The 24,792-nt window shown below is 44.8% G+C and overlaps 1 protein-coding gene across 1 annotated transcript in view; it reads left to right on the top strand.

Annotated features, from left to right (window-relative positions):
- The window catches only part of JAK1 (Janus kinase 1), a 52,708-nt gene extending 29,067 nt beyond the window's left edge, over positions 1 to 23,641 (top strand). Inside the window, exons 11-24 of the mRNA XM_079698575.1 lie at positions 7,078 to 7,184; positions 10,073 to 10,216; positions 10,890 to 10,977; positions 11,458 to 11,585; positions 12,202 to 12,337; positions 13,425 to 13,576; positions 16,044 to 16,194; positions 16,317 to 16,411; positions 17,482 to 17,674; positions 18,434 to 18,558; positions 18,925 to 19,097; positions 20,744 to 20,861; positions 21,115 to 21,225; positions 22,213 to 23,641. Coding sequence (XP_079554701.1) covers positions 7,078 to 7,184; positions 10,073 to 10,216; positions 10,890 to 10,977; positions 11,458 to 11,585; positions 12,202 to 12,337; positions 13,425 to 13,576; positions 16,044 to 16,194; positions 16,317 to 16,411; positions 17,482 to 17,674; positions 18,434 to 18,558; positions 18,925 to 19,097; positions 20,744 to 20,861; positions 21,115 to 21,225; positions 22,213 to 22,308 — 1,817 coding nt within the window. The 3' untranslated portion in view covers positions 22,309 to 23,641. The remainder of the gene's footprint in view (positions 1 to 7,077; positions 7,185 to 10,072; positions 10,217 to 10,889; positions 10,978 to 11,457; positions 11,586 to 12,201; positions 12,338 to 13,424; positions 13,577 to 16,043; positions 16,195 to 16,316; positions 16,412 to 17,481; positions 17,675 to 18,433; positions 18,559 to 18,924; positions 19,098 to 20,743; positions 20,862 to 21,114; positions 21,226 to 22,212) is intronic.
- Positions 23,642 to 24,792: the final 1,151 nt, after the last annotated feature.

Below are 24,792 nucleotides of genomic sequence, written 5' to 3'. Positions count from 1 at the left end.
CAGAGTAAATTGGATAGGAGAGGTGAGGAACTTGGCTGCTTTTTTTTTTTTAAAATTATACTTGATTTATGGTGTTGTGTTAGTTTCTGGTGTACAGCAAAGTGATTCTTATATATATACACACACACACACATACATATATATATTTTCAGATTCTTTTCCATTATGGTTTATTAAAAGATATTGAGTATAGTTCCCTGTGATATACAGTAGGACCTTGTTGTTTATCTATTTTGTATGTAGTAGTTTATATTTGCTAATCCCAAACTTTTAATTTATCCCTCCCTGTACTCCCTTTCCTTTTTGGTAACCATAAATTTGTTTTCTACGTCTGTGAATCTGTTTCTGTTTTGTAAATAAGTTCATTTGTATCATTTTTTTAGATTCCGTATATAAGTGGTATCATATGATTTTTCTCTTTCTCTGTCTGACTTCACTTAGTATGATAATCTCTAAGTTCATCCACATTGCTGCAAATGGCATTATTTCTTTCTTTGTTTATGGCTGAGTAATATTCCATTGTGTATGTGTGTGTATATATTGTGTGTATGTGTATATATCACATCTTCTTTATCTGTTCCCTTGTCAGTGGACATTTAGGTTGCTTCCATTTCTTGGCTACTGTAAATAGTGCTGCTGTGAACATTGGGGGTGCATGTATCTTTTCAGATTAGAGTTCTCTCCGGATATGTGCCAGGAGTGGGATTGCTGGATCATATGATAACTCTGTTTTTAGATTTTTAAGGAATCTTCATACTGTTTTCCATAGTGGCTGCAGCATTTACATTCCCACCAACAGTGTAGGAGTGTTCCCTTTTTTTCACACTTTCTCCAGCATTTATTATTTGTATTATTACTTTTTGATGATAGCCATTCTGACTGGTGTAAAGTGATACCTCATTGTAGTTTGATTTGCATTTCTCTAATAATTAACGATGTTGAGCATCTCTTAATGTGACTATTGGCCACCTGTGTGTCTTCTTTGGAGAAATGTCTATTTCGGTCTTCTGCCTATTTTTTGATTGGGTTTTTTGTTGTTGTTACTGAGTGGTAAGAGCTGTTTATATATATTTTGGAAATTAAGCCCTTGTTGGTTGCATCATTTGCAAATATTTTCTCCCAGTCTGTAGGTTGTCTTTTCATTTTGTTTATGGTTTCATTTGCTGTACAGAAGCTTATAGGTTTGATTAGGTCCTATTTGTTTATTTTCGTTTTTATTTCTATTGCCTTGGTTGACTGACCTAAGAAAACATTGGTATGATTTATGTCAGAGAATGTTTTGCCTATGTTCTCTTGTAGGAGTTTTATGGTGTCGTGTCTTACATTTAAGTCTTTAAGCCATTTTGAGTTTATTTTTATGTATGGTGTGAGGGAGTGTTTTAACTTCATTGATTTATATGTGGCTGTCCAGCTTTCCCAACACCACTTTGCTAAAGAGACTGTCTTTTCCCCATTGTATATTCTTGCCTCCTTTGTCAGAGATTAATTGTCCATAGGTGTCTGGGTTTACATCTGGGTTGTTGATTCTGTTCCATTGATCCATATGTCTGTTTTTGTGCCAGTACTGTGCTGTTTTGATTACTGTAGCTTTGTAGTATTGTCTGAAGTATGAGAGGGTTATGCCTCCACCTTCTTTTTCCTCAGGATTGCTTTGGCAATTCTGGGTCTTTTGTGGTTCCATATAAATTTTAGGATTATTTGTTCTAGTTCTGTGAAAAATGTCATGGGTAATTTGATAGGGATTGCATTAAATCTGTAGATTGTTTGGGTAGTATGGCCATTTTAACAATATTAATTCTTCCAATCCAAGAGCGTGGGATATCTTTCCATTTTTTTGAATCATCTTCAGTTTCCTTTATCAATGTTTTATAGTTCTCAGTGTGTAAGTCTTTCACCTCCTTGTTCAGGTTGATTCCTAAGTATTTTTTTAATGTGATTTTTTTTAATTATACATTTTATCATTGCACTCTTTTTATTTTATTTTTTTTTATTTTTTATTTTTTTAATTAATTAATTAATTAATTTTTCCTGTGTTGGGTCTTCGTTTCTGTGCGAGGGCTTTCTCTAACTGTGGCAAGCGGGGGCCACTTTTCATCACGATGCGCAGGCCTCTCACTATCACAGCCTCTCTTGTTGTGGAGCACAGGCTCCAGACACGCAGGCTCAGTAGTTGTGGCTCACGGGCCCAGTTGCTCCGCGGCATGTGGGATCTTCCCAGACCGGGGCTCGAACCCGTGTCCCCTGCATTAGCAGGCAGATTCTCAACCACTGCGCCACCAGGGAAGCCCTTTAATGTGATTTTAAAAGGGATTGTTTTTTAACTTTCCCTTTCTGATATTTCATTGTTAGTGTAAAGAAGTGCAACCAATTTCTGTATGTTTATCTTGTATACTGCTACCTTGCTGAATTTGTTTATCAGTTCTAGTAGTTTTTGTGTGGAGTCTTTCAGGTTTTCTGCATTTAATGACAGTTTTACCTCTTACCTTCCAAGTTGGATACCTTTTATTTCTTTTTCTTGTCTGATTGCTGTGGTTAGGACTTCCAACACTATGTTGAATAGAAGTGGTGAGAGTGGGCATCCTTGTCTTGTTCCAGATTTTAGCAAAGGCTTTCAGCTTTTTACCATTGAGTATTATATTGGCTGTGGGTCTGTCATAAGTAGCTTTTATTATGCTGAGATATGTTCCCTCTCTACCCATTTTGGTAAGATTTTTTATCATGAATGGAGATTGAATTTTATTAAATGCTTTTTCTGTGTCTGTTGAGATGATCATGTGGTTTTTGTCTTCTTTTGTTGATGTGGTGTATCACATAGATTGATTTGTGTTTGTTGAACCATTCTTGTCACCCTAGGATGAGTCCAACTTGATCATAGGGTATGATCCTTTTTATGTGTTGCTGGATTACATTTGCTAATATTTTGTTGAGGATTTTTGCATCTTTATTCATCAAAGATAATGGCCTGTAATTTCTTTTTTGGTGGTGTCTTTGTCTGGTTTTGGTATCAGGGTGATGGTGGCTTCATAGAATGACTTTGGGAGTGTTCCCTCCTCTTCAGTCTTTCAGAAGAGTTTGAGAAGGATCGGTGTAAATTCTTCTTTGTATGTTTTGTAGAATTCCCCAGTGATTGGCTGCTCTTTTTTAAGCCCCATCAACAGTGTTATTGATGTCCTACAGGTGGATTCATCACCTCTTAGAACGTGAGAACTGGAAGGACATGTAGGGGTCACCTGATCAAGAGTCCCATCTTATAGAAGAGAAAACTGAGGCCTGGAGAAGTGAAGTGGGCCTCACTGAAGGCCAAGGTCAAAGGGGTTTGAGTGCCAGGTCTTCCCCCTGTGTCAGATCCCTTGAATACTGGCGTTTTTTGTTTTTTTTTTTTTGATGTTTCTCTGCCACAAGGTACTGCCCTCCATATGTCAGATCCTTCCCTTAGAAGGAGTCAGGCCTCAAGGAAAGGGCAGCACAGTTGTTCCTGAGGCCCTAGCAAGTGTGGTCGAAGATACTCTGAGGAGTCTGTCTTATAACAGAATGCATCTGTGAGTCTTTATGACAGGGGTGGGCAGAAGAAGCAACACCAGCACAAAAAGGGGCCTGGGTTCTTGATGTTTGAATCACTTTTTGGTCTCCCAGTAAGACACTGTCACTGAACCTGGTGAAAGAGGAAAGACTCTGTGTTCTTGTTGCTCAGATAGGGTTTCCTGCCAGCCTTGGGGAGTAACTGCAGCCTTTGTTTTTGTGCTTGAAGATATTCTGCAAAGGTAAAAACACATCTGCCACTTGGCTGTGAGACCTCGGAGTGCACTCTAACCTTAGAGCCCAACAGCCCCATTTACTCACATAATCTCTCCTTCCAGATATTAGAGGCGGTTTTCACTTTCCTAGGGTTTAGTGGGCTCTGGGTGAGGCTTAGGAAATGGAGAACAGCAGCCACAGGAAGCGGGAAGGTAGTGGCAGTTCGGAGGCGGGGATGTGATTTCTGTGCTGGGATTAGCTGGGGAGGTTTCTGGTGTAGATGCCACCCCTGCTGGCCCAGAGCTGGAAACCAGTGGCTGTGGTGGGAGAAGCACAGAAACAGAACTGAACCCTTCTCACGGCTTCTGTTGAGGCTCCTGGAACTCTGCACTGAATGTGTTCAGTGTTTGTCTCTCCACTTTGATTATAAACTCTTAAGACAGGATCTGGGTCTCACCACAATGATTCATGGGAAGTGCAGTGCCCAGCACAGAATGGGTGCTCACTAATGTCTGTTGAGTGAATAATTACAGCAGTAGCTACCATATTGGTGGGTACCTGCCAGTCCCAAGCAGTTTATGTGCATATTTGCATTAAAAAAATCTGCACAGTAGCTCTTTGTAGCTGTTATAAAAATGAGGAAACTGAGGATCAGAGCTATTCACTGACTTGCTCAAAACCACACAGATGGTAGTATCACTAGTAGTTACAATAAAAGTAGTAGTAAAAAAAAAAAAAAGAAAGAAAAAGAAAAAAAAAGAGTAGCAGTAACTAATAATGATGATGGTGGTGGCTACTATCACGTGAGTAATTCTTAAATTTGCCAGGCACTGTTTGAGGTTCTTTCATGTTTTAAGTTATTTAATCCTCAGAACAAACCAGAGTATGTTGTTATCCATTATACTTATCCAAGATCACTTAGGTAGTTAGAGGAAGCATGGGGGTTTGAACTCACGTCTTCTGACCCCAGCTCTTTCCCCTACATAACACTCTGCAAAGTTACAGGTGCAGTCATCAGTCCAAGACTCTGGGGTGGGGGTCACTTCTCCTGACCCTGGGGATAAGGGTGCTGTGGATGGGAGAGCTAGACTAAGCCCTGTGTGTGCGGCTTTTTCACATAGGCCCTCAGAAGCCCTCTGTCTTCCCTCTGCCACCTGCAAATTAGAGAAGTGGTGAAATCATGAAAACTAAAGAGAATGCCATTTTGGGTTCCTCAGTGCCTCGGCCCTTCTGAGCACAGGCTTCTGATGGCCAGACCCCAACCTGGGTTTCACACTTGAAAATGCAACCAAGAAACTCCTCATGGAATAAATAAAAAGGAGGTGGCCACTCAGAGTGGGTGTGACAGTCAAGAAAGTCCACATCTCTTGTGCATTGCCCAGCCCCACTGCCGCTCTCCAAATCTGAGGGTGACCGTGTTAAGGAGATAGGGGCCCACAGGACCTACTGACCAGTCGCCACTGATCCTCTCATGTCCTCATTCATGGAGTCAAGCTTGGAGCTTGATTTCTACACCATCCAGCTCTGACACTGAAGACTGCTGTAGATTATTGCCAAGGCTTCAGGAACCAGCTGGTACAGCAAGGATGACGGTGCTAACAAATGTAACACTGGTCATAGTCACAGTGGCTGCTGCTGGTCATGGGGCAGTCACCTCACACCAGGGATTGAAATAAGCCCTTCATGTGTGTCATCTCATTTATCCCTCACAGCAACCCAACAAGGGGCATGACTGTGTCCCCCATTTTTCTAGTGAGGAAACAGATTTCATGGAGGTTCAGCAGCTTTCCCCGCTCACACAGTTGACCCTAGTGCCATGTTTCCTGAAGTGGCCATGCAAATAATCAGCCCATAAATGGTTCCTATTACCATCCTACTGATTTCCTTGATGGCTCTATTGCCCAGACCCTTCCTTGGGGGCACCATTCAAGTGGCCCTTTCTTGATGTTTGCTGTCTTTTCTCCATCAGGGCAGTCCTGAGTTGCCTGTTTGAACCTGATTTTACCCAGGTAACAGGGTGGAGTCAGGATAACAGAATGAAGGAGAGGAGACTCTGAAAAAGGGAGTACCAGGATATGATAACAAGGGAGTCTGTATCGGAACCAGTTTTTGGCTCCCAGATTTGTACCCCCTACTAGGGCCAGATATGCTGTCTGTGGAGGTAAGAGACTGGAGCCAGCCCTGAATGCAGCATGAATCCTAAGCCTGACTGTGGGCAAATGGTTTAATGGCTCTGAATTTGTTTTCTGATCTATAAAAGGGGATAAGTATACTATGTATCTCATAGGATTGTCATAAGGACAAAGGAGCTAATGTGTACAAAGCTCTTTAGGACAGTGCCTGGCACAGAGAAAGCAATCAGAAAATATGAGCTGAAAAAAACAAAAGAAAAACCCTGCCTTGCAGGGTAATGAGGATTTGAGTCACTTGGCTCACTGTAGGGACCCGGTACTAGCAGCTAGTGAATGAACACATAAAAACCTTCAGGGGCTCCTAGAATACTCGCACTACTAGTTCGAACGTGGAAGATGCTTTCTTCCCTCACGATAACCTTGGAGCTTGCAGTGGCTCCATGGAGGGAAGGCAGCTTCCATGGATTATAAATTCCCAGTTAGCCACGTGTGCTGACTCTGCTCGGCACGTTTTGTAATGGGTTTGGTTTGCTGTTTGAATCAGTAGAATCTGGGGGATGGTCTGCCCAAAATCTGTACATTCAGCCAGGATTTAGTAAGTGCCTCCTTGTTGTCAGGTGCTGCTGGGAGCCCAGAGAGGCTCAGGCGCGACCTTCTTTTGGGGTCACCTGCCCTGTTCCTCACAAAACTTGTGTTTTTCACTCCCCAATTTTGGTTCCCGTCACTCCCAAAGTGCTTCCTCCATCCTTAGCTCTCATCCTTCAGCCCACACCCTGATTATTCATTTACACATTTAACAAGTATTTATTGAGTGCATACTGTGTACCAGGCTGTGGAGGTAGAGCAGGAAATAAGATGGACACAGGCCCTACATTCTTGGAGTTTCCATTCTCAGCTTTTAACATTTCATTTCCTCCCCTGACCTCTTTTACCGGGACAGATCTTGCTATGTCAACCCTGGAGTGCCTGTACCTGCCCTTTAAGAATAGCTGCACAGATTTTGATTGGTTAATTATTTGTTTCGTATTGGCTCTCTTATTAGCCTGTGCGCTCCTGGAGGGTGGGAATCAAGTACTTAGTAAATATTTGTTGAATGACTGAACCAACAAATGCACAAGTATGTATTCAGCAAGCCCATGGCCCAGCAGATGTTGGCCGACTGGGACCTCAGACCTTCGCTGCTCTTCTCAGACTTCTCTCTCTTCCATAGAAATCTCCAATCTGCTGGTGGCCACCAAGAAAGCCCAGGAGTGGCAGCCTGTCTACCCCATGAGCCAGCTGAGTTTTGATCGGATCCTCAAGAAAGATATTATGCAGGTGAGTCACTGCTGCAGGTCCAGCCCTGGTCCTGCCTTCCCACAGCAGAAAAGCCTGGGGAATGTGGGGAGGATGAAGTCGGGTTTGGGGAGACCCTGGTGGAAAAAGAGCAAGCCTTCCCCTTCATAGGTAAAGCTGGTCAGCCAGTTCCCTGCTGTCCAACCCAGCCTTGCTGATGCGCCCTAGAGGCTTGCTTTCTCCTTGAAAGAGCTGGGTTAGTCAAGTTTTGCAGGGTTATCTAGGGTAATAGGGACTTTCCATGCCTGGTCTTCTGCAGGTAGAAGTAGTTGGAGAACTTGGTGGGAATGCTGACAGGTCTCCACAGGGGAGTATGGGCTGATGACCCTCATTGTCCCAAAACATGCTGTGTGAAAAAGCACTTCTGAATTTCAGTCCTGGGCTTTCTGATGACGTTTCCAGAAGGAGCAAAGCTGGGGGCACATAGAGCACAGTGAGGGAGCAGGAGATGCACCCTGGAGGAGAACTGTCTTGAGAATCAGATCCCTCAGACCAGTGTCCCAGCCTTGGGAGGCCTTTGCCCAGAGTCTGCAGCCTTAGGCAGGCCCAGTTTCCGTCGTAGCTGCCCTTGGTCCTTGCTAGGGTGTGAGGCCCATGGAATCCCCACTTTCTGTTCTGCACCCCCCTCCCCAGCCCCTTACACAGAGCCACATGCGGGGCGGGGAGGCTAAGGGGGCGGCGTGTCGGCAGCCTTGGAGGGAAGGAATCCACATAGGCCGCTTACTGCCTGGCAGAGGCTGCGTCACCTTGGAGGTGTTGGAGGGGAAATCGTGGGCTCATTGTCATTGAGGAGCCTGGCGGAGGGTGGCAAGCGTGGGGCTGGCTTGTTCATTTACTCTTTGAAGCCGGTCCCTGAAATTGTTGGGGAGGTTTTGACGGAGTGGAAGTCCACAGCTGCAACTGCCTCGCTTCACTTACGTAAATGCTTCACTGAGGGCCTGAGGGCCAGATCTTTCTGTTCTGTCCCTCGGGTGGTTATCAGAGCTGTGTCCAGAGATTAAAATGGCAGATCAGCAGTACCCCAGCCTCTTTTCTGCCTGGAACTTGACATGTACTTGGGGTCTTCCTTCTGTCCTTGCCCCTGAGTCTCTGGGAAGATTACCACCCTCTGCACCTCCAGCGTTCATTTAGCCAACAGTGATTGAGCAGTTGCCCATGCCAGGCATGACTGCCACCCTCAGCAGGCTCACAGTCCGGTGGGCGAGGCAGATTCTCGTCTATCTTAAGCAGATAATTATACCACCAGGAGACAAGCCCTAAGTAGGTAAGTATGGCAGGATGTGGGACTGTCAGATGGTCATCCTACCTAGTCTTGGGGGGACAGCAGTGGCTTCCTGGGGGAAGTGGCATCAAAGCAGAGCCCCAGAGGATGGACAAGTGCTAGACAAAGCCAGAAGGCGCAGCATGGAGGGAGGCTGAGGTGGTACACGCAGGGGCTTCCGGGTTGCTGTGGAATCCTGACAGCTCAGAGCCATGACTTGGCCCTGGAATAAGCACCCCTTCTGAGGAAGAGTAATTATTCTGAAAGCATATGGCTTTTGTGGGATGTTCTGGGAACGCAACTTCCCATAATCTTGATGTATCGCTTCATGACACATGCAGCTTTAATGAATAGTCACAGGACCTTGCCAGGATCTAGGAGACAGGGCGGATGTATCACCATTCTGCTATGACAGATGACAAATGGTGGTGTTTGTGCAAATTAATATACCCGGTTAACGATTGTGTACATTCTTGAGGGAGACAGAAATCAGCTGAGGGAGTCAGCCACAATGCATTTTCTGCATTTATAGGCGGTCCTAGGATAATAGAATAATAGAACTCCAAATAATAAGTTTTGTGGGGTTAATGTCAATAGCTTGACAATGCCTGAGTTTCATGAATCACATTTTGATTTTCAAATATTAAGAGTATTTAAACCATAATTATTAAAGCTTAAGCTGGAAGGGCCTTAGAGACAGATCATTATATGTTCGGGGCCTTGAGCAGATGATCTCATTTAGTTCTTATGCTGCTCATTTGGTTTTATTATCCCTTTTCATATGTGGGGAAACTGAGGCCTGTCCCTCCAGTCTCTACCTCTGTCTTTACATCACCTTCCTCTGGGGATTGCTAGGGCATATGCATGTATAAATTGTATCACTGATTTGAAAGCATGCACGTGTGCACCCATGCATCAGGTAGATGGATAGAAAATGAATAGTTTAGGTGTGAGAGGGCGATCAGACAAAACACGCTGGCCCAGTGGATTGGCTTCTACCCACTGTGCGCCAGGAGCTGTTCTACCTAGTTCCTCATTTGATTCTTACACCAACCCTACGAGGCAGGTACATTGTTAACGCATTTACAGAAAGTGGGTGCCGATTGAACGTGATGAAAGGAGGTCTCGAAGTTAAAAGGCCAGCAAGCAGTAGGGCTCACAAGCCTGTTCTCTTTGTACCCCAGCCTGTGAGTGGAGGAGCCTCCTGGGGGAGGGGGGAGGGAGGTCCTCTCTGAGTCTGTTCTGGAGGCCTGGTGGGGGCTGATGTTGGTGGCTGTTTTTGATGGCACTGTTGGAAGTTTTGTGAAAGGTCAGGGTTATGTTTCGGCCCCAGGCTGTTCCTAGAGGTGGATAGCGGGTTGCTGTTTAGAGAATATGAGGATTATTTCCTGGGGCCCAGGGAGTGCCACAGCCGTGTTTGTCCAAGTAGCTTTTTGTTACCTCTGGAGGCCTGACAGGACCAGGCACTGGAGAGGCTTGAGCTCCTGGGGCCCGTTTGCCGTTGCCCCATCCCTGCTGATGTGCGTTCCCACTGAGGACTCAGTCCCAGACTCTGGCACCACTGAAGCCCCAGGGGGTGGTCACCCTAACCTCCTGCTTCCTCCTTCAGGGCGAGCACCTTGGGAGAGGCACGCGGACACACATCTACTCTGGGACCCTCACGGATTACAAGGATGACGAAGGCACTTCTGAAGAGAAGAGAATAAAAGTGATCCTCAAAGTCTTAGACCCCAGCCACAGGGACATTTCTCTGGCAAGTGTCTTCCTCACAACCCCACCCTCTCCCCTCCCTCATTTCTGGGGCCAGTAGAGCACAGTGGGCTAAGAAGAGCCTTTGCCCTGATTTTGGGCCTGTCCGTCCCACTCTCTCCCGTTTCCTTCCTAGAGGTCCATGTGGCGATGCCGTGGAGCCCCAGACTCTAGCTGAATGGTCTCAAAGTGCCTGATGCAGTCCAGGCTGTCACTTCAGAGTCTGGGAAAGTAAAGCCCGGAGCAGTAAAATGACTTACCCCGGATCCCACAAACTGTTAGAGAGTGGTAAAGCCAAGTCTTGACAGACATCTCCTGCCTTGGTTTTCCTTTTATTCTAACATAGTGTCAAACGTTATTTCCCAAAGTTTGAAGGAAGAGGAAGTGGTGGACATGAGTATCGAATGGGGACGTTGTCAGCCAGCCTATCCTGCCAGCCTGGCTCTGCATCCTATTAGGTTTTCTAAATGAGTCCTATGTCCCAGCTAGATGGCCCTCACAGTTGAGGCTTGGCAGTGCCTCTGGGTAGTTGAGGCCAGGGGAGTAGTTTCAGGGCTTGGGATGAGGACAGTGGTGACCTTTCCTGGAATCCACTGACTTTCCTCTCAGCTGAACCCCTTTAGGATCAGATCAGTGCAGGCCGGCCCTTGACATTTCTTTGTCCTTTTCTCCCGCAGGCCTTCTTTGAGGCAGCCAGCATGATGAGACAGGTCTCCCATAAACACATCGTGTACCTCTATGGCGTTTGTGTCCGAGACGTGGAGAGTAAGTGTATTCTCTTTGGAAGGGGAAGTCGGCCCTGGCCAGGGAGCATGGTTGCTGTGAAGATGAGTGGGAGCTGATACCCGCCCTCATGTCGCCCAGGCTTCTTGCCTTTCTTTTTGCAATCAAGGAATTCAAAGTACTGAGCAGGTCGGTTGCTTAAGTTAATAGTAGACATGGAACTAGATCCCATCTGTTTTTCACTGATTTCTTGAGTGTTTACTTCTTGCCAGCTCTGGGCCCTACGCTGTGCTAGACTCGGGAGGTGGGGAGTGAGTGAGCTGAGTTCGTTGCCCAGAGAGTCAGAGTAGAAGGAGCTCCAGGCAGGGCTTGAACCCAGGCCCGTCCGACTCTGAAGCACTCTACCATTGGCACCCCCAGGCGGAGTACCAGCCGTTAAAGTGAGCTCTCATAAGGGGATGAGGGAGGGTGCTGTCCCAGATGGACAGAAGGTTGCAGGTGTGGCTGTTCTTGTGTTTGTAGATATCATGGTGGAAGAGTTTGTGGAGGGAGGGCCCCTGGATCTCTTCATGCACCGGAAAAGTGATGTCCTCACCACACCCTGGAAGTTCAAAGTTGCCAAACAGCTGGCCAGCGCCCTGAGTTACTTGGTAAGTATGTTTGATGTCTGTGGTGGTCCCCATCAGGAACCAGAATGTGGGGAGGCAGGAAGGAGGTACCAGCCAAGCAGGCTGGAGGGCCCAGCTCTGCACCTAAACACATGTGTGCCTGGTGCTTAGTGAAAGCCATCATCTTGGGCTATTCTGTGTGCTTACTTATGAATCCTGCTTAGAGGGAAATTTTTATCACTTTAGAGGACTGACTTCCATACTGCAGTGTATGATAAGAGTAGAAATATTACAGTACTTGTTGAATGAGTGAACGATACTATTAGCATCAATAGTAGCTCACATTTATTGAGTGCTTACCATGGTTCAGCTGTTCAGGTGTTTTTCAGGCTCTGATAATCACTTTAATTCTCACAAAAGCCCTATGAGGCATGCTCCATTGTTATCCCTGGTTGACTGATGAGGGAACTGGAGTAAAGGGACGTTATATAATATACCGGAGTCACACAGATCATCGGCGGGAGAGCTAAGCTGCCCGGGTCTGGCTGGGGCTGGGGAAGGGGAATGTGGATTATGACCTGTGGGAAACAGGAAAGACCATGGGAAGGAGGGCAGCTCTATGGGCAACTTTGCTGAGCTCTGCCTTTTCACTCTTCAGGAGGATAAAGATCTGGTCCATGGAAACGTGTGCACTAAAAACCTCCTCCTGGCCCGTGAGGGCACTGACAGCGAGTGCGGCCCCTTCATCAAGCTCAGTGACCCTGGCATCCCCGTCACTGTGCTGTCCAGGCAAGGTGTGTCCTCCCTCCCTCCCGTCTCCTGCCCCACCCATCCCTTTCCCCGCACCCTGAGGCAGGGCCAGGCCAGCAGGGAAGGGGGCTGGGCTGGGGTTCTGCCTCATTATAGAAAGCACACTTCTGCAAAAGGCGTCTGTGCTCCTGCCCAGCCCTGGGGGCAGGGGAGGTGTCACGCGTCGGAGGGTCGGTCCCTGCCCTCAAGGAGCTGACTGTGCAGTAGGAGAAACACAACTGAGCTGGGGCAGGTCTGGTCTTGCAGTGAAGGAGCTGTGTTTAAGGTGCCAGGGCAGCACCTTGTTCAGGGGGAGGCCGAGGGTCTGGGGTGGTCAGAGATGTGTCAGGAGGAGTGGGACCTGGATCCTACCTGTGTTTGTTTTGAAATCCACTGTAAGCAACTACAATAAAAATTAAAAACAAAACAAAACAAGAAGTCCACTGTAGTTAGTGAGCAGTTTGGGGAGGCACCTTAGCGATTGCTATGGTCTTGCAGCTTCTCTTTGAATGAGGTCATCATGAGTTGAGGACTCCAAAGGAGAGGGCAGACCTGGGAGCTGAGACACTGTAAGCAGTGCCGCACAGGTCACGCTCTACGTGTAGGTCATACGTGGGATACCAGTGCACCCCTGGGCCCTTGCAGGGCGATATGCAGAGTATGGGGGTAAGCCCATGCCCGCTCTGCATCTGTCGGCCTCTTCTCCCCGGCCTTCTCTTTCTTAAGCCTTTGTCCATGTGCCCCCCTGTTCTCCCTCCCCAGGGTGTTGGCTTCCACCCTGGGGTGCTTTGCTGTTTCTGAGACCACAGCTTCAAATACTGACTCACACGACCTTCTTGGGGAGTTTGTGTTAAACAGACACAGCTGCAGGCCCTGTCTCAGACAGATGCATTGGAAGGGCCAGGGCTGGGGGACCTGGAAAACCGCCCCTTTCACAAACTCCCTGCAGGACCAGGGCAGCCATGGCCCATGTTTGGAAAACACTACTTGAAAGAGTTTCTTTGTTAACTCCCAGTTCTTGCTGCAATGGCAGTGATATATTCCCCAGGTGATTGCAGAAACTGATCTGTAAATGTTTCTTGTCTTTTCCAGAGTGCATAGAACGAATCCCGTGGATTGCTCCTGAGTGTGTTGAAGACTCCAAGAACCTGAGTGTGGCCGCTGACAAGTGGAGCTTTGGAACCACGCTCTGGGAGATCTGCTACAATGGCGAGATCCCCTTGAAAGACAAGACATTGATTGAGGTGAGTTGCTTTCCAGGGTGTGAGCTGAGTGAGGACCCCTTGGACACTCATGGGTGTCTCAGGAGTTATCAGGAAGCCTCATATTGTGGGAGGAGATGGGCACGGGTTTGACTCTCCTCCACAAGCTTACACTGCCTGTGTGACCTCGCAAACGTTACTTAATTTCCTTGGGCCTTGGTTTCATCATCTGTAAAATGGGAATAAATAATACCTACTTTGCAGGGTTGTTGTGAAGATTAAGTAAATCATGCGTGTAGAGTCCCAGGTACACAATGTGTACTCAGTAGATCACTATAGCATTGCAAAATTAACACCCAGATATTTATTGAGTTCTTCCTGTGTACCAGGTGTTGTCCTAAGTTAAAGCTGGGGGTTCACAATGAAACAGACACAGGCCTTGCCTACCCTTGAGGACCTTAGGGTGTAGTAGGAGAGTTGGGCTAAAACAGCGATAAGGATTCCACACATAATATCTGAAATCATCACCTTAAGAGCCCTGCATGTTGGGTAGGGCAATGTCATTACCCTTGTTTTACAGGTCAGGTAACAGATGCAGGTGGCCCAAGGCCCGGGTTCCTTAGCTAGAATGCAAAACTTCGAGGCTGACCCTTTCTCATGTTCACTTGCAGAAAGCTAGTGGAGGCTCTAACGCCAAAGGGATAAAGCAGTGAAAGTTACAGTGAAGGACCACTGATCCCAACTCACTGATTTGATTATTAGGGTGTGTCTTGTGTGTTTAGAGGGGCAGGCATCACTTTTAGCTGGGAGGGAATGATCAAAGTCCAAAGGAGGGTGGCATTTCAGTTGTCTACAGGGAGCAGTTTCATTTGCCTGGAGTGTGGAGAGGAATGACAGGTAAAAAGGTGGGAAGGGTCCTTTGAGGTCGGATTGTATAGAGGCCCTGAATGCCGGGCTGCAGAATTTTACTGGGGTGATGTGGGGCATTGAAGGGTTTGGGTGGGGGAGCCAGGTGCTCGGAGGCCAGACTGGGCACAGTTCATCTGGATGGTGGTTGGATGGACAGGCCGAGGAGAGGCCTCTTGCTCTGAGGCTCTCAGTGGCGACAGTCTGAACCAGGAAGTGGCAGTGAGGATCCAGGGTGGAGGGTGCTCGTGGAGGAGATAGCAAAGAGGCGAAAGAACCTTTAACCTGTTAGCCTTTTGCCAGGTAAACATGGTGCAGGACTTGGGAAAGAGGAGTTAAGCTAAAACCAACAGAGAAACCGTCACATCCATAGATCTGTATTTAGGATTTTCAGCTGGGGCTTTTGGGAGTCATTTTATTTTTAACTTCCTTGGAAACAAAACAGCATACCCTTTGCTGTCAGTCAGTATTTATTGAGCACCTTCTGTGTACCCAGGACTGAGCAGAATACAGATGGTGTAAGGAAAGGTCTGTCCCTTTGATAAAGGAGGGTCTGTCACTTCTCCCAGGTACCCTTGGGTGGGTTGGGTGACCTTTCCCCCTGGCTCTACTGGAGCCTGGAAGAGTGAGAGACACTCCAAGGCAGGGGGAGCTCTCAGCTCCTTAATTCCAACCCACCTTCCTCCTCTCCTCTGGGGCCTGCCCCCACCCCACCCTAGGACCTACAGGGACCAGAAGAGAAACTAGTACCCTTGAGAGTCAGCTACAGACCAGAGCCTAAAGTGTAGCAAATTCAGTTAATTTTTTTAAAAGGGCATCAATTATTCATTTCAGAATTTTAAAGTATTAACCCCATTGATGAGAATTTAGAAAACAGAGAAAACTATTTTTAAAAAAGAAATTATATTATATTCTGGTCACCCCTAACTAATATTTAGCACTTTGGCATATTGTCTTCCAGTCTGTTTATATCTCTCTTTTTTAAACAAACTTGGGACCATGCTAGATAGTTATTTTTTCATTTAATGTTGTATATTTTTTTCATTTAATGTTGTGAGTACTTTGCTATACGATTAAATAAGTCTTACAGTTTTTACTAATTTGATGTAAGAGTTCATTGTTTCATTAAACTCTGATTTATTTAACTAATTTTATATTTGGCATTGAGGTCGTTTTCAAATTTGTAATGTTCTGTCTAATTCTGCAGGGAATATCTTTAAACATAAATCTTTGTTTCTATCTGACTTATTTCTGAGTCGTTCAATAATTGCAATTAATGAGAGTTTGCAGAATCTGAAGATTTCTACACATGTTGCCAAATTATATTCCAGAAGGTGGCATGACTTTGCTGGAATACAGCTTATTTGGGACTGGGTGGGATATACTGCCTGTTTTCCTTGAATTCGGATTATTTTAGTATCCAGGACTAAGATTTCCCACAGCTAGAGAAAGGCAGCATTAGCACCCACGTTTATGACGTCTACTTTTAAGCAAAGGTGTTGGGAATTAAATTAGGGATTGTTAGGTAACTCCTTCTGACCTGGGGCTAAAAGGTTTGTGAGTGGTTCCTTTGGTTTCTTTCATGTGGTCCTCTTCTTTGCAGAAAGAGAGGTTCTATGAAAGCCGGTGCAGGCCAGTGACCCCGTCTTGTAAGGAGCTAGCTGACCTTATGACCCGCTGCATGAACTACGACCCCAACCAGAGACCCTTCTTCCGAGCCATCATGAGAGACATCAATAAGCTGGAGGAGCAGAGTAAGACTCTGCCTTGAGCTGTTTAACCAAGACCAGACAATGCCCGGGGGAGGGAGGGATAACAAGGAGTCTGTGAGGGGCAATCACTCCTTTTTAACATGTTTTCTTTTCTCTTCTGTTAGATCCAGACATCGTATCAGAAAAAAAGCCAGCAACTGAAGTGGATCCCACACATTTTGAAAAGCGGTTCTTAAAGAGAATCCGTGACTTGGGAGAGGCAAGTTATACTCGAGTCCCTGCTGACCACTTCACCTCTATGGATATCTAAAGCTGCTCTCCATTCTCTCTCATTTTGGGTCAAAGTTTATAGGAGAAAGCATCTTACTGTGTTTTCTTTAGGATTGTGCGTTTTTCCATTTGACACACAGTGGCAGCCTGTCCATGCACACAGGACATTGATCAGCTCCCTCGGAAGACTTGGTCTCTAAGGGACAAAGAGAATGAAAAGGGGGGGATCCATCCATGGGGGATGGATATAGATATGGTGGAAATAGAGAAGTCCCTACCTCTGACTTTTCTGGGAATACATATCCTGTGAGGCTGCTTAAATGAGGGATGGATTTATTTCACAGAACACCGAAATAGAATTTTAGCTTTTCCTCTGGACCTTGAGTGGCAGTTTCCTGATAGTAAATGTGACTAGAGAAGCTACTAGAATTTGCATCTTTATATAGATTTTCTGTAGTTAATAAAGGCTGTGCCACCTTGAGTACCCGCCATGTGCCAAGGCCGAGTGCTGGGCATTCTACAGGCACAGTGTTCCTGCTTCCTCACAGCATCCCCAAGGGTTTATTACCACTGTGTACATTGAGCACCTCTGGAGCCAGCTCGGAAGGTGGGGTGACCAGGCTTGAATCACTAGCAGGTGGCTTAGCTGGGATCTAATCCACGTCTTCTAAAGACTCCTCGTGCCTTGCTCTTTGTAGCCACATTGTGGTGCCTCCTATCGCGTGGACCCAGGGCTGTCAAAGAATGCCGAGGTTGTCCTGCATGTCCAGAAATAACCTCCATTTCCTTTTGGGTTACACTTTCATGGAAATTGGGATTGATGTGTTGGTTCACCAGTTACTTGATCCTTTTCTTGCCTTAGCTCAGTAATAGAAGAAGGAATGGCAGGTAAGCCAAGTGGGGAAGAGCCCAAGTAGGAGCTTGCTGCCTGCAGGGCAGACTGTGCATGCACCCCCGCCTTCAGGGGAACAGCACGAGGAACAAGGCTCTTCTTTGGAGTGTGTCCCGCTGGTCCAGGCCGGGGCTTCTCTGATCAAGCACATGCATCTTTCCCTCCAGGGCCACTTTGGGAAGGTCGAGCTCTGCAGGTATGACCCTGAGGGGGACAATACAGGGGAACAGGTGGCCGTCAAATCCCTGAAGCCTGAGAGCGGAGGGAACCACATAGCTGATCTGAAGAAGGAAATTGAAATCTTAAGAAACCTTTATCATGAGAACATTGTGAAGTATAAAGGCATCTGCACAGAAGACGGTATGTTGTGCAAAGTGGGGTTGGTTTAAAGACTGAGTGACTATCTGGGGTCACTGAAGGCCAGTGCTGAGCAGGCAGTGCCCTTGGCCTCATCTGGGCTGCCTGAGTGCTAGCTGATGGCCCCCGGAGCTCTAGGGCTTCAAAGCAGTATGCACTGTCAGAACCCCCAGCAGCTGCAGAACTCCCGGGAAAGCTGCCCAGCCTCCCCCCACCAGGCGGGGGGTGATTCCAGCATTGTCTCTCTTGGCTGTTCCTACACCCACACTGGGGATTGGACTTCCCCTGTCCTGATATTTGCACACGAGGGCACAGAGACCAGATGAAACTGATGCCCACTCCTCCCCTTTCCCTGTTCTTTTGATCCAGCACTAAGCAGGGTACTTCGTTTTCTAGTTTTCTAAATCAAGGTGGCAAGTAGTGTTTACTAATAAGTCTATCTTTTTTACAAGCCAGTACAATACTCATGTATTATATTTTAAAATTGGTAGTGAGATGATGTGGCTCATAATTTTTAAAAATCATCATTTGCCTAGTGGTTTGCAGAACACTGTGTTGTCTCAGTGAGCGCTGATGACCCTAGGGTAGGTACCCTGTTCACTGCTGAGGATCCCAAGACTCTGAAACCTGCGAGGTTAAGCCACTTGCCTGTGATTCAGGTCCTCTGTCTCCAGATCCTGTGCCCTTCACTCCCACAGTTCCTTCATTTGGCAACCTTGTACTGATGGGTTTTTTTGTTTTTTCGTTCTTTTTTCTAAACAGGAGGAAACGGTATTAAGCTCATCATGGAATTTCTGCCTTCGGGAAGTCTTAAGGAGTATCTTCCAAAGAATAAGAACAAAATTAACCTCAAACAGCAGTTAAAATATGCCGTTCAGATTTGTAAGGTAAAAAGAAAAAAAGAGCCTGGTAAAAATTTATAAATCGGGCACTCTGTCCTGGGTAATTGGTTTGTAATTAGGCTGCAAGTGGAAAATAATTTCCAATAATTGTACTGAGTTAATTTTGTTCTGCATGATTTGGATTGAAAATTAGCCTCTGCTAAGAAAGTGAACTGATTTGTTAATATGGTTTCTTTAATGTGTATTTCTTGGAATCAGGTTGGTCTATTTTTGCAAAGAAGTAAAAACAAAAAAAGTGATATGTGAATGAAATGACATTTATATATTTTTTTTTGTTATGAAGTGGTAGATACAGAATCCACTCTGAACTGACCTTCAGCAATGTGCTCTGCCTTTTCTTCTCTCCCTCAGGGGATGGACTATTTGGGTTCTCGGCAATACGTTCACCGTGACTTAGCAGCAAGAAATGTCCTTGTTGAGAGTGAACACCAAGTGAAAATTGGGGACTTTGGTCTAACCAAAGCCATTGAAACTGATAAGGAGTACTACACAGTCAAGGATGATCGGGACAGCCCTGTGTTTTGGTAACTGAATCAAACAGATTTCATCAGTGCTTCATAGGGTTTCCACTGTTCTGATAGGTCCTTTCTAGCTATGTTAATGTCTCTCTTATTAGTCCAGATTAGAAAAAGACTTAGATCATTTGGAATTGACTGATTTTTGCCTTCAAGAAACATCTTTTAAGCTGTTTTACTGAAAGCAACCTGCAGAAATGCCTGAGCTTCATAGGACATCTTCCAGGGAAGAAATCTCACAACGCTCAGCATCTCCATCTTGCCTGGAGAAGGCATTCCTCTGACACAGTTCTTAAAACTGTCAGCAGCTGGAGTAATCACATCCATGCAGAGGAAGCCTGGAGGGCAGGTAGGAGGAGGGGGCAGGAAGATTACAGGAAGGAGGTGACGAGTGGGCATTGGCAGATTCAGGTAGAGCCTGGACATAACAGAGCAAAAATCCATAAGAAACTTGGCCATCTTCTCATGAATCACCAGAGTATCCTGGTTGGTGGGCCACACCCTGACTTTGACCCCTCTCAGCCTGGAACACTATCCAAGGGGGAAGCTGCTGAAGTCTCCACTCTATGCCGTCCTGTAGAACTGACTGGCACCACGAGGTACATCCTGTGTGGACACGACATGGGTCTCTCCCACCCACGGAGGCCAAACCTCCATTTATTCATTAAAGAAATATGTATCAAGGCCCTGCTTTGTGCCAGGTACTAGAGATAACAAGGGTGAACAAGCCAACCAAGTTTAGAATTTAATGGGTGAGGCAGCCAATTTCGTGGTACCATAACCAGAAAAGGGTTCAGGCTTGGTTTTCTGGACGTTCTTTTAAAATAAGGCCTTAAAAGATTCCTGGGAGTTTGTAAAGATGGTTAGAAGATGGCATGTATGATGGCAAGAGTGAGGCAGAGCGGTGGCTGTCCTAGGAACTGGAGTCAGCTCCGTGTGGCTGGATCGTGAAGGGAGGCCTCGGCGGTTGCTAAGGCAATGCCCTGCACGCTGAGTTATGGAGCTGGGACTCCATCCCAAGAGCTTTGGGTTGCTGTTGGGAGGATTAAGGACAGGGACTTCTGTTTAAAAAGATCACTGTGGGAAGGAGAGGAGCAAGACTGGAGCCAGGGAGTCTAATTTGGCCAGAGCCAGTGATGGTGTGAACTAGGACAGTGATTTGGACAACGATGGTGGGGTTTAGGAGAAGTGAGCAGGTTTGAGAAGTATTTCTGAGACTGGATATGGGGATGCCTCAGTTTCTGGCTCAGGCAATTGGGTATCATCCACCAAAACAGCTGACACTGGAAGAGGACTGGGCAGTAATTCACTGCTAACTCAATCTGAGCTTGCAGGCAAATGAAGCCCGTGCCTGTCGTCATCACCTCCTCCCCCCATCCCCTCCCCATGGAGAGCCTATGCTCTGCGAAACGATAGCACAGTCTTGTCTGACTGATGTTTGGGAGCAAATGTGTAATGAGAGCCCATAGGGGTATTGTCCACATATCAGGTGTGCACCACAGCAGCATATGTGTGACTGATGCATAATACACACTTAAATGTCTTAGAATATTAAATTCTAAGAAAAACCAGAGCACTGATTTTTCTGAGTTACTCTAGTGCTTTTTGGAATATCCTTTCCAGGAAATGAAGTTTCAAGGTCTGCTTTCTTTCAGGTATGCTCCAGAATGTTTAATTCAGTGTAAGTTTTATATCGCCTCTGATGTCTGGTCTTTTGGAGTAACTCTGCATGAGCTGCTTACTTACTGTGATTCAGATTCCAGTCCCATGGCGGTAAGTCTTACTTGTCCTTCGTTTGAATCTAGCACCCACTTAAAATATGTCCATCCTTCTGCTTTGTAAGTTTCATTCTTAAATGGAATCCAATCAGTGTGTTATAATGGAAAGGAAAATTGTCTTGGACTTTCATTTTTAAAGCCTTTTTTATTGTTTTAATTTCCAATTCTAGAAATTTTACCATAATCTATCTGGTGTTTATATAAATATGTACAAAGTAAAATATTTTGTTTGGTTTTATTTTACATAGTTGTTCCTGAAAATGATAGGCCCAACTCATGGCCAGATGACAGTAACAAGACTTGTGAATACCTTAAAAGAAGGAAAACGTTTGCCTTGTCCACCTAACTGTCCAGAAGAGGTATCTATGCGCCATTTCGAAGTAATAAAACTCAGTTTTTACTGTTTTCACTGCTTGAATTATCCAGCATTGGATTGGAGTTGGGGGAGCAGGAATGAGTAGAAAACTCTTTTAAAATAGTTTTCTGGGGCTTCCCTGGTGGCGCAGTGGTTGAGAGTCCGCCTGCCGATGCAGGGGACACGGGTTGGTGCCTCGGTCCGGGAAGATCCCACATGCCGCGGAGCGGCTGGGCCCGTGAGCCATGGCCGCTGAGCCTGCGTGTCCGGAGCCTGTGCTCCACAGCGGGAGAGGCCACAGCAGTGAGAGGCCCGTGTACAGCAAAAATAATAATAATAATAAATAAATAAAAATAAAATAGTTTTCTGAAGCTGAATTTCAGATAAGATATCTGAGAAAATCATCTTTGGGGCAGATGACAGCCACAAGTTTTGTTCAAAGCAAGGGATTCCCTTCAGAAGTAGGCTCACCTCAGTGAGCACCCTAAAGGAGCATATGTTGGTGTAGCCTTCCTGTGACAAATACATATAATTGCATTTTTGTGTGTAAGTTTATTTATCCCACTTATCAACAGCATTGTGACATTCAGTTTTCTGTATTTCTAACTGAACTGAGCCTTTAAGACTAACTCTGTAGACTATTTAAGATGTACTGAATAGTATGTTTAAGCCAAAGAATGAAGCAGCCAGTAAGGAAATTTGGAGTCTAAACTGAGGTATAACTTCACCCTTAAACTGGTTTATAGTAATTAATGACCTGGATTTTTTTGCAAGGTCAGTTAAGTCATGAGCTTCTCAAATGTTAAAATGTTTTTTATGAACTATAGATGTGTCACATTTTCTGTATTTTAAGTTATTCAAATATTCTTGTTTTCTAGTATTACTTATTAAGGGAAGTCATTCACATTTTCAAATTTATGTTCTTCTTGGTGTTTCTATAATTTTTTTAAAAAGCTCCTAAACATTTTTCTGTTGTTTTTTCTTTTTACAGGTTTATCAACTTATGAGAAAATGCTGGGAATTCCAACCATCCATTCGGACAACCTTTCAGAACCTTATTGAGGGATTTGAAGCGCTTCTAAAATAAGAAGCATGAATAACATTTAAATTCTACTGTGTATTAAGTCCTCCTACCCCCAACCAATACCCAAGCCATTTAAAAAAAAAAATGTGTTCTAACTGGAAAAAGTTTGTATTCTGTCTAAAAAGATACTGGGGTACGTATAAAGCACACTGTGTGGTGCTTAATATGTGTAAGTACTTCCTCTTTAAATTTGGCACCAATAACATAGTGACAAATAATGACAACCAAAATATTAGAAAGCACTTAAGCACTCCTCCTTTTGGAAAGAATATACCACTGTTTCGTCTGGTTAGTTTACTATCACAATTGAGTACCAGAATGGGATTTTTCAAAACAAGAGGAGCTGACCAAAGTGAAGTCTCAAGATGATTGCTTTTGCTTTTTCTTAGCTGCCAGTTGATGTGAAATGTTTTTCTGGCACATAAATCAAAGATAAAGATTGATGGACTTGGCCGATACTCTAGTATGCCCTCAAATTTCAATATCTAAATGATAGATGAAACATTCTTGAAATATTAGATACCAGTTAGTATACTGTTGTTGCTATACAAAAAGATGAGTGTATCCCTCTCAACAGTAGGACATAAACTTTGAGTTGTTTCTGCAGTGGCTTAGCTCCTGTCCCCTTGGGTGACCAGCGGTACCCATTTTTGAGAAAACTGGTCATACCCAGGGGGGCAGCTGTGGAATAGATACTTTGCTGCATGATGTTGATTCTTGAGAACTAAACCTGTGCCAGTGCTTCCCTAAACAGTATACCTTAAATCAGAATTGATTCCAAGAACGTGGATGCTGTTATACCTGCTTTTCAGAAATGTCAATGTGTATCCTTTTATAACTCTACCACTTTGGGGCAAGCTCTGCCAGCATTGGTTTTGAATGCTGAATGCATATATACCATGTACATTGCACTGTTCTTAGTGTTTTCAGTACTTACCATCCATCTACAAGAGTCGATCACTATTTTGACCATCACCCTATGGCGCAAAACTTGAAAGACCTAGCTAGCAGCACTGTGGAGTTCAGGATCCACTAGGCAGTTTTCAGTTTGCTTGGAGGTAGCTGGGTAATCAAAAATGTCAAATCTCTGATTCAATGTGAACCATGAGATCTTTTTGACCAGGAGTCTGAAAAACTTTTTGTTGATGCTGTCTAGCGTTTGATTGATACCCTTACTTTTCACCTTTGAGCCTGAAAATGAGCTGTGTATTGATTCAGTGGCAACAGCCATTCAAATTTATCCAGGAACCCTACATCACCAAGGTCTGCATCAAACCTGTGGCCACCCTACATGCACTTTGTTTACTCTTTATACAAATAAATATACTAGAGCCTTCACATGCATGTGCCTTTTAATATTAAGAGTTCATTTTCAAAGCATTTCAAACAATTTGTTTACATAGAAAAATAACAGTATAGGCTGGGGGTGGGGAGAGCACTGGTAATGGTCCTTATTACTAACACCACTTGATTTGTACTTATCTGTTGTGTCCCAACAATAATGGGGCACAGGCCAGTACGGATGGCAGACCCACACTTGCTAACCCAAAATTCCTTTTAGTTCTTTCAACCTCTTCCTGCTTACATTTTAAAAATTCACCATCTTCCCTTTCTTCTATTTGTACTGTCATAGAGGTGTGACAAAGCACTGAAGAAGCTCAATGCAACAGGAAAATGGGAAGAAGTGCAGAGCATGGAGAACCCATTATTCATCTGCTGTGTCACAGTTGAGTGATGCCTATCCTGATCAGTTATTTATAGGTAGTATACTTTTAATTAGAAATTATCTAATAATTTAACTTTCTAGCTGTCATTTGCCAACAGGAGTTAACAAAGGCAATACATTAGACCAAGTAAAATTCTTTACAAATCATACAACATGTGTACCAATTTTAAACTTCATAATTAAAACAGGAGAGATACCTTCTATCATAGTCAATAAGTCCCTTGAATATAAGATATTTAATGATCTTATTTCAAAATGACTAGGATCACTGAGACCCCTAAACTCCACATCATCAATTAATGTCTCATAACAAAGAACAAACTTAGAAATTTCTAGATAGCAAAAGGGTTTCTCATGCATTTAATACCAAGGTCTTCAGGAAATGGTGATTCAAAAGTTATATGCAATAAACACAATTCTTTCAAAAGTAAATTGGGTTAAATAGCTGATAATTTTTCAGCCTAACACACTGCAAAAGAATAATAGACAAAGCAGAGAGTGAGGTATAGCTTATTATCTCAAAATGGTTATAAATACTGTTACTCCATAACACTCCTTCAGAAAGGGCAGAATTGACTGCTTTACTATATTGTGGAAATAGGGCATCTGATGACCAAAATGTGCCCTGTTCTAGTAAATGAATCATCACTATGATATGAAATGAAGACACAGAAACCTATTATTCCTTGCCACTTACAAATCTGTTGTAAAAGTTAAAGGTCTTTTTGTAGGTGTGAAGTAAAAGGATTAGGGAATTAATG

Source organism: Hyperoodon ampullatus, assembly GCF_949752795.1.
Source record: "Hyperoodon ampullatus genome assembly, chromosome: 2".
Taxonomy (NCBI): Eukaryota; Metazoa; Chordata; class Mammalia; order Artiodactyla; family Ziphiidae; genus Hyperoodon; species Hyperoodon ampullatus.
Note: the sequence above shows the minus strand (reverse complement) of the source record. Positions and strands in the feature narration are given on the sequence as shown.